General features: G+C 32.7%; 1 protein-coding gene across 1 annotated transcript in view; it reads right to left on the reverse strand.

Annotated features, from left to right (window-relative positions):
• The window catches only part of LOC120635654 (cytoplasmic aconitate hydratase-like), a 91715-nt gene that overhangs the window by 33048 nt on the left and 42489 nt on the right, over positions 1-16178 (reverse strand). The window contains exons 3-8 of the mRNA XM_039906711.1: positions 8237-8403; positions 6501-6646; positions 5543-5612; positions 4493-4555; positions 2999-3125; positions 1904-2034 (exon numbers count right to left, since the gene is read on the reverse strand). Coding sequence (XP_039762645.1) covers positions 1904-2034; positions 2999-3125; positions 4493-4555; positions 5543-5612; positions 6501-6646; positions 8237-8403 — 704 coding nt within the window. The remainder of the gene's footprint in view (positions 1-1903; positions 2035-2998; positions 3126-4492; positions 4556-5542; positions 5613-6500; positions 6647-8236; positions 8404-16178) is intronic.

A 16178-nucleotide genomic window follows, 5' to 3' on the forward strand; every position in this document is an offset into this window, starting at 1 on the left:
TTTATAACTTTAATTAACCGAGCTTAATGGTTTGTACAAAACCAACTGCTATAAACAGGGCAACAGGAAATATAGATAGAGTGAAATTAATGACATTTTTATTATACAACGTGTAAATGAAAACCGAAATAATACTTCAGACACTTTACAGGTACATTATGTACTGTCTCTGAGACTTATATATAGTTTTATATAAAAATTCAAAATTCATTTATTTCAAGTAGTCCTAATATAAGCACTTTTGAAACGTCAAGTATGTCTGTGTGTAGTGACTCTACCACCGGTTCGGAAGGCAGATTCTACCGAGAAGAAGCCGGCAAGAAACTCAGCAGTTGCTCTTTTCCAACATTAACAATTTACATTTTACATTTCAAAATTCATTTTTCTATCTTGTGAGAGATGAAAGCGGAGCCGGATGCTTCCAAGCAACCTTGTCATTAAGAAATTCATCAATTGTATAATAACCTCGCTGTAATAAATGTGTTTTAACACATTCTTTAAACTTATGCATTGGTAGGTCCAAAATTACCTTAGGAATCATATTATAAAAGCGTATACTCCGTCCCACAAATGACTTCTGCACCTTTCGCAGACAATATGCAGATGTCACTAATTTATGACCATTTCTTGTAAGTCGACTGTTTATATCCACATATATAGTTATATATAGTTTTTGAGTAAACCGCTGCCATAGTTTTTACTGAAAGGAATCACATACAACCTAACATCGCATGCAAAAGTAAAATCATGTGCCTCCTGTCACTTTATTTGGTACACGTCGCGTAGCGTAGGTACTATGCGCGTGTCGATCTTTTATCTTCAATAGGGTTGTCACAAGTAAACACTTATAATGTTTTGAATTAGTTTTTATGGATAAATAAACATGCTTCATTTGGTTTAATATTTTAAATGGTTATGCCTTTGCACCCTTGAATAGTATATCGTAATTACGTTATACGTTGTATAGTCGACATTTGAAGATTTTTTGCGAATTTAATAGATCATAAATATACAAGCCACGCTTACTTTGGGGCTAAATGGCGTCGTAGTATATTTATTTAATATAAAATGTCGACTGAATATAATAAAAATGTCAATAATTTCAATTAGCTATTATGAAATTGATTTTTGTGTGAAATTTAAATTTGCTCATCATAGATTGTGACTAAACATGTATATTTATAGTATATATAAATGGACGGCCGATTAGCGCAGTGGGCAGCGACCCTGCTTTCTGAGCCAGGGCCGTGGGTTCGATTCCCACAACTGGACAATGTTTGTGTGAAGAACATGAATGTTTTTCAGTGTATGGATGTTTATCTATATATTTTAAGTATATATGTATATTATTCATATAATTATTCATCAGTCATCCTAGTACCCATAAAAGTCAAAGTCAAAGTCAAAAATATCTTTATTCAAGTAGGCCCATAGGTTGCACTTTTGATGTGTTCAATTACACGGTAGTGAGATGATGGCGATAACCACATTCGTAAACTTAAAACTAAAGCTTCTTTTCTAATAATTTTAAATGACATTGTGAGATGGTGGTGACGGTGGTGGTGGTGATAAGAAAAAAAAAACCGGCTAAGTTTGTTGTGGGGGTCATCTTAGACCAGGTCGCGTTTGGAACCCTCGTAGCTTTAGTTTTAGTTTTAAGTGGACGAATTTAGTTTACGCCATCAACCCACTTCTATTTTATATTTTACAATATGTAATGTATGATTCAAAAGTGCCATCTATGTGCCTCTTTGAGTAAAGAAATATTTGACTTGACTTCAACTTTTATGTAATTTGAAAAATTGCACCCTAACTAGCTCTTATGTAGTTATGATATCCTGGTAGATCTTTTAAGCAAGAATGCATGTCTGTGCGAGGTTCGATGCCCGGTTAGGTAACATACCTTGGTAATAGTGAGCACCAGGTCAGTGGAGGTTGTTAGGGGGTCCAGCTCCCCCACAAGTTTGTACCCCACCACTTTGGGTAAAAGCATGCTTATCGCTTGACCCAGCATCACGGCTTCCGCTTCGATACCTGCGAAAATAATTTATTTTTCAAAATTTTTTTTTTTCTTTCGACTACAATTTAGCCCTTGAATGCAACCTGAACTGCAGCGCCCCTGCTTTCCGAGTCAAAGGTTCAATTCCCACAGCTGGAAAATTTACGTGAGGACATGAATTTATACAAGCTAGCTAAGATGGTAACAGACTAAACTGTTAGAGGGTATAGATTAAATAACTTCCTCTGCACACATGATGTCCTAGTACATTTGTCTTCAGCTGGACACACCTTAGCCTATTTTTTTTTTTTATAATAAGTTAGCTAAGATGTATGGAGGGTAGAGGTAAGGAGAGTCATCTTATATGGGAGAAAAGTTGAAAAAGTGTCCAGTTGTTGCGCCAAATAACAGTTCAAAAATCCTCCACAATGGCGCTGGTGGATGCACAGGGTATGGTATGAATGTAGCAATCGTAGATGAATTGAAGTATGCCGAGTTAAAAAATTTAATGTCATTATCGACTAAAGTAGTTAATTATTGAGAATTTCAACAACTTACGTTGTACAAAATATTGTGGTAAATATAACTTTTTTACTTCCTTGTATCTCCATACTTCCTTGTTTATTTTTAAAGCCTACTCTAACAATATTTATATTTGGCGCTTCTTTTAAGAGTTACCCTGATGCAAATGTGGCGCCATCCTAATTTAATACATTTTGACGACACTTTTTCATATACACAGATGACTCTCCTTACCTCTACCCTCCATACTAAGATGGTAACGGCCTAACCTGTAGAAGCATAGCAGTTATATTAAACCTGTACTCCTAAACGGTTTTTACGCGGCGTCGTTCCGCAATTCGTTGTCGGTAAGGTGGTAACTAGCCATGGTCGAAGCCACCAGACCATACCATAGAAAATTTAGAGATTATAAATTCCCAAATTGCCTCTGGATTGAACTCAGGACCTCCCACTTAAAAATAAATAAAATCTACCTACCACCGACACCCCACCCGACTACACCCAAGCCATTGATCATGGTGGTGTGACTGTCCGTGCCCACCACAGAATCTGGGTGTAGAATGTCACCAGTGAACACCACACGGGCCAGGTATTCTAGATTAACCTGAAAACAGTAACACGATATCAATTAATTGTGAGAAGGGTTAAGGCTGTATTCCACCACGCTGGCCCAATGCGGATTGGTGGAATTAAATTCCAAATGCAAAATTTTATGGAAAATGGGAAAAAAATTGTAAGCCGCGCAACAATCCGCGGGTGTATATTGAGACGTGTGGCCAAACAAACATGCATCAGTTTTGTGAGATATGTCGACAAAGATACCTTATAATACTTTCCGAGTTTACCGCGTTCTAACAAATAAAGTAAAACAAAATTTAATTGTAATAATTGAATTTAAATTTAAACCTGTTTGTTAATTTTTTTTCAATAAATAAATAAACGACAATACACACATCGCCATCTAGCCCCAAAGTAAGCGTAGCTTGTGTTATGGGTAATAAGATGACTGCTGAATATTGTTATGAATAACATACATAAATAAATAGCAATATACATACAAACACCCAGACACTGAAAAACATTCATGATCATCACACAAACATTTTCCAGTTGTGGGAATCGAACCCACGGCCTTGGACTCAGAAAGCAGGGTCGCTGCAAACTGCGCCAATCGGCCGTCCAAAAGGCTGTTAGGGCTGTATCTTATAAATAAAAAATACATTATTTTTTAAATCTCGATTACATTACGCTAATCTTCATTATGTAAGAAGTTTGAACTGGCTTATTAATTAATTAATATTTTTGGTATTTTTTTTTTTTTTAATATATATTTTTTTTAATTTAAAATTTTTGTTGGTTTAACCATTCAGGCCGCGATTACTCAGGGTCTTAGGTTCAAATCCTGTCGGTTGCGAAAATGTTTATTTATCATCATCATCTCAACCAATCGACGTCCACTGCTGGACATAGGTCTTTTGTAGGGAGTTCCACAATACAAGGTCCTGGGCCACTTGCCTCCAGCGGCTCCCAATTTAATAAAGAACACGTTTAGATTCAGTTTAAAATTATTAAATTGATCGCGCATAGTACCTACACTACGCGACGCGTACCTAATAAAGTGACACGAGTCACGTGATTTTAATTTACCATGTGATTTTAGGGCTGTATCTGATTTATTTCAGTGAAAACTATGGCAGTGGTTTACTCAAAAACTATTAGCGTTCCGATTTCACAGATAAGTCTCAGATACATTAAATAACCTCTAAAGCATGTAAAGTAATATTTCGATTTTCAGTCACACGCAGTGGCGGGCACAAGGTTATTCGACCAGGGTATGCACAAAGAAGGAAAATGGCATAAAATGGAAAAATCCTTCCCCTTTATAGTAATACAAAATTTTTGGGTATGCAGTGCTTTCGTGCATGTATGAAGTGCACGCCACTGTTAACGCGTTGTATGGATTTATATTACCTGATGAACAATTCCAGAGCCTGGTGGTACGATCAACATGTTGTCGAAAGCTTGGGCACCCCACTGTAAAACATCCAAGTATATAAATAAATAATGAAATAAATATTACACCACAATACACACATCGCCATCTAGTCCCAAAGTAAGCGTAGCTTGTGTTATGGGTACTGAGATGACTGATGAATATTTTTATGAATAATATCATGTCTTTTATCAAGTTTAATGTCATCTTTCAAAATTCTAAATTCATTTATTTCAAGTAGGCCTAATATAAGAACTTTTGAAATGTCAAGTATGTCTGTTTGTAGCGTTTTAATACCGGTTCGGAAAGCAGATTCTACCGAGAAGAAGCCGGCAAGATTTCATTCATTTGTCTTCTACATATTTATCCATAAATTATATAATAATAATAATAATAATAATATATACTACGACAATACACAAAACGCCATCTAGTCACAAAGTAAGCGTAGCTTGTGTTATGAGTACTAAGATAGCTGATGAATATTTTTTATGAATATAATAAACATAAATACTTAGTTCTATCATGTTAGTGTAAGTGGCCCTGCCGGGGTAAAATAAATAAATAATAATCTATATATATAAAAGAGAAAGTTTGTGGGTATGTTCTGTATAGGCTCCGAAACGGCTGGACCGATTTCAATGAAACTTTCAGGGAATCTCCGGATTTTACCTGGCGAGTAATCCTGTAAAGTTTGGTGACGATCGGAGCAATCCTATTTTTGAACTTTGAAACTTTCAAATACAGCTTTTATTTACTATGATGATATTCTATTGTTGGGTGTACATGGGTGTAGATAATGATCTTTACCCGCTCGAGAAGAGAATAGAAGAGAATGAATACGGAGAGAAATAAATGATTTAATATATTATGAGACTTAAATTAAAAATTTAATAATGTAAGTTTATTGTTTAAATAAAATAAAGCAAAATCTAGCCCGGCGAAGCGTGCTGAGTATGCTAGTAATATAACCAACCAATTTGATATAGAATGACAAATTAGTTTATTCATAATATTAGGGTTGTTACCTTCAAAAACTGGAACCTTTCCTTGTTTCTCTCGAATTCCAATTCTTGATTTTTGTTCAGAGCATCAGGACTGAAAATTTAGAAGATATATATGAAGTCGATGCGGCGATAGCGCAGTGGGTAGAAGCTCGACTTCACTTTGCGGACGGCCGAGGTCGAATCCCACAAAACCTCTTACTTTCATAAGCTATGTGTGTTTTAAGTAATTAATAAAACTTGCTACTAAAGGAAAACATTGTGAGGAAACCTTGGAAGTTCTACCTTATGTTTTCAAAGGTATGTGGAGTCCACCATTTTGCACTGGGACAGCGTGGTGGACAAAATTATCGTCTCAGTTTTTTGCTACATCGAGTGTAACATAAACATATATGAAATGATTAAACAAAAACATTACGGACAATACACAAAACGCCATCTAGCCCCAAATTAAGCGTAGCTTGTGTTATGGGTACTAAGGTAACTGATGACTATTTTTTATGAATAATATACATAAATACTTATAATATACAGATAAACACCCAGACACTGAAAAACATTCATGTTCATCACACAAACATTTTCTAGTTCTGGGAATCGAACCCTCGTCCTTGAACTCAGAAAGCAGGGTCATTGCCCACTGCACAAATCGGTCAAACATATAGTCCTGGCCTAATCTTATATCTTAATTTAATCTTAATTCTTGTATATATATAATTGGAATCTCGGAATCGGCTGCAACGATTTTGAAGAAATTTAGTATAGAGGGGGTTTCGGGGGCGATATTTTATTTATGTTTTCCGGTAATAACAGATTTGGTGCAACAAAGTTGTACGGGTCAGCTAGTTATCATTAATATGTGATGATTGTTAAAACCCACCAGCCTGAACGTGAGTCGCACGGTGGATACTGTGCCCAGAAGTGGGACACTAATACACTGATAAGGATTATATAGACGTAGTTTAACAATGATAAAACTCACATTCTGGCGAAGTCTACTTGCACCGAATGGTCTATGACCAAATCAGCTGGACATATGGGGTTGATCTTGTCTGGATTTCCACCCAAACCCTTGACGGCATCTCGCATCGCAGCAAAGTCCACCACCGCTGGTACACCCGTCAGATCCTGGAAACAGAGGACTTGGGTCAGTTTGAGAGCACAAGATATGATCAGGTCTCAGTCGCAGCTACTCTGGCTGGTTACCACCTTACCAACAGACACCAAGCACCAAGCGATTCGGCGTTCCGGTACGATGAAGCGTGGAAACCGATTAAGGTTTAATATAACTCCCATACCCTCTAACAGGTTAGTCTGTTACCATCTTAGCTAACTGATCATTAAAAAAAATAGGCTAAGGTGTGTCCAGCAGCAGCCAAATGTACCAGGATATCAAAGGTGCAGAGGAAGTTATTCAATCTATCCTATACCCTCTAACAGATTAGTCTGTTACCATCTTAGCTAACTTATCTAAAAAAAAAAATAGGTTATAGTGTGTTCAGCTGAAGATAAATGTACTAGGATGGCATGTGTGCAGAGGAATGTATTTAATCTATCTTATACCCTCTAACAGGTCAGTCTCTGTGACCATCTTAGCTAGCTAGTATAAAAAAAAATTGGATATGATGTGTCCAGCAGCAGCCAAATGTACCAGGATATCATAGGTGCAGAGGAAGTTATTCAATCTATCCTATACCCTCTAACAGATTAGTCTGTTACTATCTTAGCTAACTTATCATTAAAAAAAATAGGTTATGGTGTGTTCAGCTTAAGATAAATGTACTAGGATGACCTGTGTGCAGAGGAAGTTATTAAATCTATCCTACACACTCTAACAAAATTCAAATTCAAAATTCATTTATTTCAAGAATATAAAAAAATATAATATGAAAACCTGGATAGCAGCTTCATTTTTGTGCCTTTTGGAGTAGAGACTTTGGGACCGTGGGGTCCGGAGGCAAGAGCCCATTTTCAAAGAATTATCGAAAAGGGTTACCGGTGATCCTAGAGCGGGCAGTTACCTTGGCCAACGAATTCGTTTGGCCATCCAAAGGGGCAATGCTGCCAGCATCTTAGGAACTGTGCCTCGCTGCGGTGGTTTCGAGGACGTTTTAGATTTTATTTAGTTTATTTTAGGTTATAGTTATGTATTAATAAAAATTATATTTTAGAGTTAAAAGAAATACAAATAAAAAATAAATCAGATGATACTAGAAATTAAATGTTAGGGAAAAATAGTTTTTTTTTGTAAAATGTTTATCAAGGAAAGAGTATTAAGGAGAAACTTTACATTGTATAAAAAACACCGAAATTTGATTTTTCGTACTTTTGAAGTTCAAACTGAGGTCGGCAATCATGAATAAAAATTAATTAGTTTAAACTTGTGAATAAATAAGGACAGTTTTCTAAATAACTTTATTCATTGAGTTTGATAATGATAAGGTAAACTAGTTCTTTATTTCAAGTAGACCTAATATAAGCACTTTTGAAACGTCAAGTCTGTCTGTGTGTAGTGACTCTACCACCGGTTTGGAAGGCAGATTCCGAATTGCTCCTTGCCAACATTAAAAGTTTTAAACATTTAAACATTCATTTTTCACTCTCATGATTTTTTCTCAACGCTGCTAAAGAAGTATAACTTAAGTAAATTTTTTTTATTTATTTCCTTCTTTATAGTACTAAATTAGTGACCTGATTTAGTACTAGTGTCAAACTTACTTGTAATATAACTCTGGCGGGTTTGAATGCAATCTCCACTCCACCCTCAACATTCTGGTTCGATTCCCAGTCGAGGACGTTCTTCACATCCTTCTCCAGCACTTGAAAGTTGTCGCAGTTCCGAACACATGACTCCAAGAGAACCCTGATGCTGAAGGGGAGACGGTCTGGAAAACAAAATCTCTATTATTCATAGTTGAGGACTGATTATTATTTTTTTTTTAATTTTCATTCCTCTACAAATTAGCTCTTGACTGCGATCTCACCCGGTGGTAAGTGATAATGCAGTCTAAGATGGTAGCGGGCTAACCTGTTAGGGAGTATTTTAGTCATAACCCTAATCGGTTTCTACGCGACATCGCACCGGAACACTAAATCGCTTAGCGGCACGTCTTTGTCGCGGGTAAAACCTCCCAGCCCAGAGAAAATTTAAAAATTATAAATTTTCAATTTGCCCGTGCCAGGAATCGAAGCCGGACATCCTACTTAACTCCACAGCGATTACCGTTACGCCATGGAGGTCGTCAAATATTGCAGGATATAACAGGAAAAAATAAACAAAAAGTGGCTATTCGCGGGATTTCAATCATTATGATAAATTCTATTTTTAATACAGGATGTATGTTGGCTTAATTCGCAGTGTGCATGACGAGCGAAATTAAAACTTTGCGCAATTTTTAATACATATATATTTTGTTGATATTTTCACTAAGGTACGAATCGCGTGTGAATTGTCTGTTACCACCAACATTTAGAGAACTGTCTACATAACTTTCTTACAGTGGAAAGAACCAAAAATGGCCGGTCATTTCCTGAGAACGTATTTGAAGGTTTAGCCTGGAAAAGTTTTTTTTTTTTTAATGTTTATAGACGAACGCTTGACTGCAATCACACCTGATCCTGATGGTAAGCGATGATGCAGCCTAAGGTGGAGCGCGCTTGCCTAGAAGATGCCTATTCACTCTCGATTTTAAGGTACTCATATTGTAGGCACTAGGGAAAATAGAAGCTGGAAGGGCATTCCAGATCCTAGCGGTGCGGATCAGAAACGTAGATGCGAAGCGCTTCGTACGCGTCCGCGGTATATCGACCACGTAGGGATGCAGATCCTTACGGTGCCACGCGGTTCGATGGTAAAAAGGCGAGGGGGGAACTAGATCAAATAATTTCCTAGCCATATGATCAAAAACGCATGTACATAGATCATTATTTCCCAAAATAAATAAATAAATAAATAAATATACTACGACAATACACACACCGCCATCCAGTCCCAAAGTAAGCGTAGCTTGTGTTATGGGTACTAAGATAACTGATGAATATTTTTATGAATAATATACATAAATATTTATAATATACATATAAACACCCAGACACTGAAAAGCATTCATGTTCTTCACACAAACATTTACCAGTTGTGGGAATCGAACCCACGGCCTTGGACTCATAAAACAGGGTCGCTGCCCACTGCGCCAATCGGCCGTCAAAAATCAAATTTACCATACTTGTTTCTGAATTTACTATTGTAAAATGCCCTTTATGAACCGACTCGCTTCAGCCCGCGACTTCGTTTGCGTGGACTTCAGAATTGGGTCAAGAGCTTCGCTCGTTAACAACTTTTAATCTTACCACGGGAACTATTTGAGAGATCGGTATAGAAAGTACATGTCCTTTACCATAGCATAGGTGACATGACACCAAATTTCAAAGCTGTCTGCCCCTGGCTTATCTCGTAAGCAATTTTCAATTTTCCCACTGAAACTACTCAAGGAATCGGGTAAAAGGGTAGACTACGTTGTTTTCCATGATAAAGGATGCATGCATGCCAAATTTCATTAAAATCCATTCAGCCGTTTTTGCTAATTACTTAAGTAAATGATGTACTTTTGTACATAATGTATTTAAGTAAATAATGAACTTTAGTGCATAATGTATTTAAGTATATATTATACTTAAGTAAATAATGTACTTAAGGAAATTGTTTTTTAAGTATATAATGTACTTAAGTACATGATGTATTTTTGTATTTAATGTACTAAAGTAAATAATATACTTAAGCAAATAATATAAACAAGTAAATAATGTAGTTAAGTAAATAATGTAGTTAAGTAAATAATGTACTTAAGGAAATAGTGTATTTAAGTAAATAATGTACATAATGTACTTAAGTAAATAATATACTTAAGTAAATAATGTATTTAAGAAAATAATGTACTTAAGTAAGTAATATACTAAAGTAAATAATGTACTTTAGTACATAATAAATTTAAGTAAATAATGAACTTAAGTAAATAATGTATTTAAGTAAATAATGTACTTAAGTATATAATGTACTTAAGTTAATAATGTACTTAAGTAAATAATGTACTTAAGTAAATAATGTACTTAAGTATATAATGTACTTAAGTAAATAATGTACGTTAGTAAATAATGTACTTAAGTATATAATGTACTTAAGTAAATACTGTACTTAAGTATATAATGTAATTAAGTATATAATGTACATAAGTAAATAATGTACTTAAGTATATAATGTTCTCAAGTATATAATGTAAATAAGTATATAATGTACTTAAGTATATAATGTACTTAAGAAAATAATATACTTTTGTATATAATGTTCTGAAGTATATAATGTACTTAAGTAAATAATGTACTTAAGTATATAATGTACTTAAGTAAATAATGTACTGAAGTATATAATGTACTTAAGTAAATAATGTACTTAAGTATATAATGTACTTAAGTAAATAATGTACTTAAGTATATAATGTACATAAGTAAATAATGTACTTAAGTATATAATGTTCTTAAGTATATAATGTAAATAAGTATATAATGTATTAAAGTATATAATGTACTTAAGTAAATAATGTACTTAAGTATATAATGTACTTAAGTAAATAATGTACTTAAGTAAATAATGTACTTAAGTATATAATGTACTTAAGTATATAATGTACTTAAGTATATAATGTACTTAAGTATATAATGTACTTGAGTATACCGGATGTTTGGTGCATCGTGTGCCAAATCGAATCTGATGATTGGAGGGGTCTTTGGCTATCTCTTCAGCCCTCGTAAAAAAATCTTGCTCAAACGGTTTTTTTTATACTGATTTTAAATTGTTTTTTTAAAAATTGTAAAAATTCTACATTTAAATTTTAATAAAAAATAAAGTTGTTAAGTATTAATTAATTTTCTTTTTAATCTTTAATTTGTAACGTTTTACGCTTCTTTTGAAACTAGAATTACACGCCAGCAACATCTAGTTTTTGTTTTACAGCCCCGCAAAGTTTTTTTTACGTAAAAAAATAAGCTTGAACGTCAACTTTCGGTTTTAATAAAAAAAAAACTAAAAGTGATCATGTTCTTCCAATTTTTTTAAAACATCTCTGGACTGTCCCCTTTCTAATGGTGTGCAATATGCCATGAAAAGTAATTAGTAACATCACTAATTTTCAAATTTTCTAAACTTAGTCACAATTTTCTAATATTCAACAGATGAAAGAAAAACAAGTTTTTGCGTAAATAAAACTCACAAGCAGGTAAAATTTTTAAATTTCGTAGGTTTTACTTGAAATAAAAATAATACATTGCATTTGAAACATTTATTTCATAATTTTTACAAATTCTGCTCAAATTGTTCACCCCTGTTTCGAATGCAGGCCCGACATCTTTGACGTATTGTTACAGTTGTAGTCCGAAGCCGTATTTCGTTCTTAATTGTACCGAAGGCCGCTTCTATGCGTTGTATTAGTACCTCCCTCGTTGGGACTTCTGTGGCGTATACTAGCTCTTTGGCACGTCCCCAGACATAAAAATCTAACGGAGTTAAGTCTGGGGAACGTGGAGGCCATGCAATAGGCCCATCGCGCCCAATCCACGAATTGGGGAACACATTATCGAGGTATTCCCTCACAGTTAAACGCCAATGCGCGGGACAGCCGTCATTTTGAAATACTATGGGCACATCTTCATTAAACACGGGCACCTCGGCCAATAATTCCGGCAGATCATTTTGCAGGAACTCTAAATAATTATCGCCATTTAAGTTATCAGGCAGGTAGTGCGGTCCAATTACCTGATTCCCAATCACTCCTGCCCAAACGTTCACACTAAACCGTCTTTGAAAAGATTGCTGTCTTTTGGCATGTGGGTTTTGCCGTTTCGGTGCCCAATGGTGTAAATTGTGCAAGTTAAGAATCCCTTCTCTGGTAAATTTGGATTCGTCAGTCCACAGTATTCTTTTTAAAAAATCAGGATTATCCACATCTGTGTGTAACAAAAACCGACAAAAGTGCATTCGTCTGTCAAAGTCGCCACCCTCAAGACCTGCAACAACCAAAAATCTTTTTAATTCCCCTTGAGCAGTAATTAATTGCACTAGAAGATTATGGATACCTGCTAAACAAAGGCAACGTCAAACAAAGGTTTTAAATTACGTACCTTGAACCGGAGTCTCGTGGAATGGATATTTTTCGTTTTGTCGAAGGACTTTCCACACTTTCCATATTGAAATATCAAGTTGTGCCGCCACATATCTAATGCTTCTTGTGTCGTCTTCCTCAAAAAGTGCCAGTATTCTCTCGTCCACTTCAACATTATGTCGCACAACATGTCCCCTTGGTTCATGAAAATTGACACTCCCAGTCTCGCGTAAACGTCGGTATGTGTCTTGGAAGACTCTGCGGCCAGGTAATCGTCGACCAGGAAAGCGTTCCTGGTAAAGTCGTTGCGCTGCACGAGCGACACCACGGGCTGCACCATAAACCATTATGATGTCCGCATATTCCTCGTTAGAGTATGTCGTCATTGCAACAACAAAAAAGTCAACAAAGTTTAACAATAACACCAAAAGTAAATAAAACGTAACAAAAAACAACAAAACTTAACGAAAACTAAATAAAAGAATCGTGGAGTACAGTAAGCTAGCACACACGTTAGGCAGCAGAGGCAGTGATGTCTCGACTAAAAAATAAGATGGCCGCCGTGTCGACGCGACGCGGGGCCCGTTCGCGATTGGTTCAAACAGGTTTGCACTATGCAAGAAAGGAATAGAAGATAGATTTCGCTTCACTAGAGTGAAAAAACTATTTTTGCCTGTTTAAACGAACAACGGGCGTATAACTTTATGAAAGAGACAGAAAATGTCATCTGCCTTGTGAATTGTGAGTGTTATTTACGCAAACCCTTGTTTTTCTTTCACCTGTTGAATATTAGAAAATTGCGACCAAGTTTAGAAAATTTGAAAATTAGTGATGTTACTAATTACTTTTCATGGCATATTGCACACCATTAGAAAGGGGACAGTCCAGAGATGTTTTAAAAAAATTGGAAGAACATGATCACTTTTAGTTTTTTTTTTATTAAAACCGAAAGTTGACGTTCAAGCTTATTTTTTTACGTAAAAAAAACTTTGCGGGGCTGTAAAACAAAAACTAGATGTTGCTGGCGTGTAATTCTAGTTTCAAAAGAAGCGTAAAACGTTACAAATTAAAGATTAAAAAGAAAATTAATTAATACTTAACAACTTTATTTTTTATTAAAATTTAAATGTAGAATTTTTACAATTTTTAAAAAAACAATTTAAAATCAGTATAAAAAAAACCGTTTGAGCAAGATTTTTTTACGAGGGCTGAAGAGATAGCCAAAGACCCCTCCAATCATCAGATTCGATTTGGCACACGATGCACCAAACATCCTGTATAATGGACTTAAGTAAATGTACTTTTGTATATAATGTTCTGAAGTATATAATGTACTTAAGTAAATAATGTACGTAAGTATATAATGTTCTTAAGTAAATAATGTACTTAAGTATATAATGTACTTAAGTAAATAATGTACTTAAGTAAATAATGTACGTAAGTATATAATGTACTTAAGTAAATAATGTACTTAAGTATATAATGTACTTAAGTATATAATGTACTTAAGGATATAATGTACTTAAGTATATAATGTAAATAAGTATATAATGTAAATAAGTATATAATGTATTAAAGTATATAATGTACTTAAGTAAATAATGTACTTAAGTAAATAATGTACTTAAGTATATAATGTACTTAAGTATATAATGTACTTAAGTACATAATGTAAATAAGTATATAATGTACATAAGTAAATAATGTACTTAAGTAAATAATGTACTTAAGTATATAATGTACTTAAGTAAATTATGTACTTAAGTATATAATGTACTTAAGTAAATAATGTACTTAAGTAAATAATGTACTTAAGTAAATAATGTACTTAAGTATATAATGTACTTAAGTAAATAATGTACTTAAGTATATAATGTACTTAAGTAAATAATGTACTTAAGTAAATAATGTACTTAAGTAAATAATGTACTTAAGTATATAATGTACTTAAGTAAATAATGTACTTTAGTATATAATGTACTTTAGTATATATTGCAATTAAGTATATAATGTACATAAGTAAATAATGTACTTAGGTATATAATTTAATTAAGTATATAATGTATTTAAGTAAATAATGTACTTAAGTAAATAATGAACTTAAGTATATAATGTACTGAAGTATATAATGTTCTGAAGTATATAATGTACTTAAGTAAATAATGTACGTAAGTATATAATGTACTTAAGTAAATAATGTACTTAAGTAAATAATGTACGTAAGTATATAATGTACATAAGTAAATAATGTACTTAAGTATATAATGTTCTCAAGTATATAATGTAAATAAGTATATAATGTACTTAAGTATATAATGTACTTAAGTAAATAATATACTTTTGTATATAATGTTCTGAAGTATATAATGTACTTAAGTAAATAATGTACTTAAGTATATAATGTACTTAAGTAAATAATGTACTGAAGTATATAATGTACTTAAGTATATAATGTACTTAAGTATATAATGTACATAAGTAAATAATGTACTTAAGTATATAATGTACTTAAGTAAATAATGTACTTTAGTATATAATGTACTTTAGAATATATTGTAATTAAGTATATAATGTACATAAGTAAATAATGTACTTAAGTATATAATGTAATTAAGTATATAATGTATTTAAGTAAATAATGTACTTAAGTAAATAATGTACTTAAGTATATAATGTACTGAAGTATATAATGTTCTGAAGTATATAATGTACTTTAGTAAATAATGTACATAAGTAAATAATGTACTTAAGTATATAATGTTCTCAAGTATATAATGTAAATAAGTATATAATGTACTTAAGTATATAATGTACTTAAGTAAATAATATACTTTTGTATATAATGTACTTAAGTAAATAATGTACTTAAGTATATAATGTACTTAAGTAAATAATGTACTGAAGTATATAATGTACTTAAGTATATAATGTACATAAGTAAATAATGTACTTAAGTATATAATGTTCTTAAGTATATAATGTAAATAAGTATATAATGTATTAAAGTATATAATGTACTTAAGTAAATAATGTACTTAAGTATATAATTTACTTAAGTAAATAATGTACTTAAGTAAATAATGTACTTAAGTAAATAATGTACTTAAGTATATAATGTTCTTAAGTATATAATGTAAAGTATATAATGTATTAAAGTATATAATGTACTTAAGTAAATAATGTACTTAAGTAAATAATGTACTTAAGTATATAATGTACTTAAGTACATAATGTAATTAAGTATATAATGTACATAAGTAAATAATGTACTTAAGTAAATAATGTACTTAAGTATATAATGTACTTAAGTAAATAATGTACTTAAGTATATAATGTACTTAAGTATATAATGTACTTAAGTAAATAATGTACTTAAGTATATAATGTACTTAAGTAAATAATGTACTTTAGTATATAATGTACTTTAGTATATATTATAATTAAGTATATAATGTACTTAAGTATATATTATAATTAAGTATATAATGTACTTAAGTATATAATGTACTTAA

Source organism: Pararge aegeria, chromosome 27, assembly GCF_905163445.1.
Source record: "Pararge aegeria chromosome 27, ilParAegt1.1, whole genome shotgun sequence".
Classification (NCBI taxonomy): Eukaryota; Metazoa; Arthropoda; class Insecta; order Lepidoptera; family Nymphalidae; genus Pararge; species Pararge aegeria.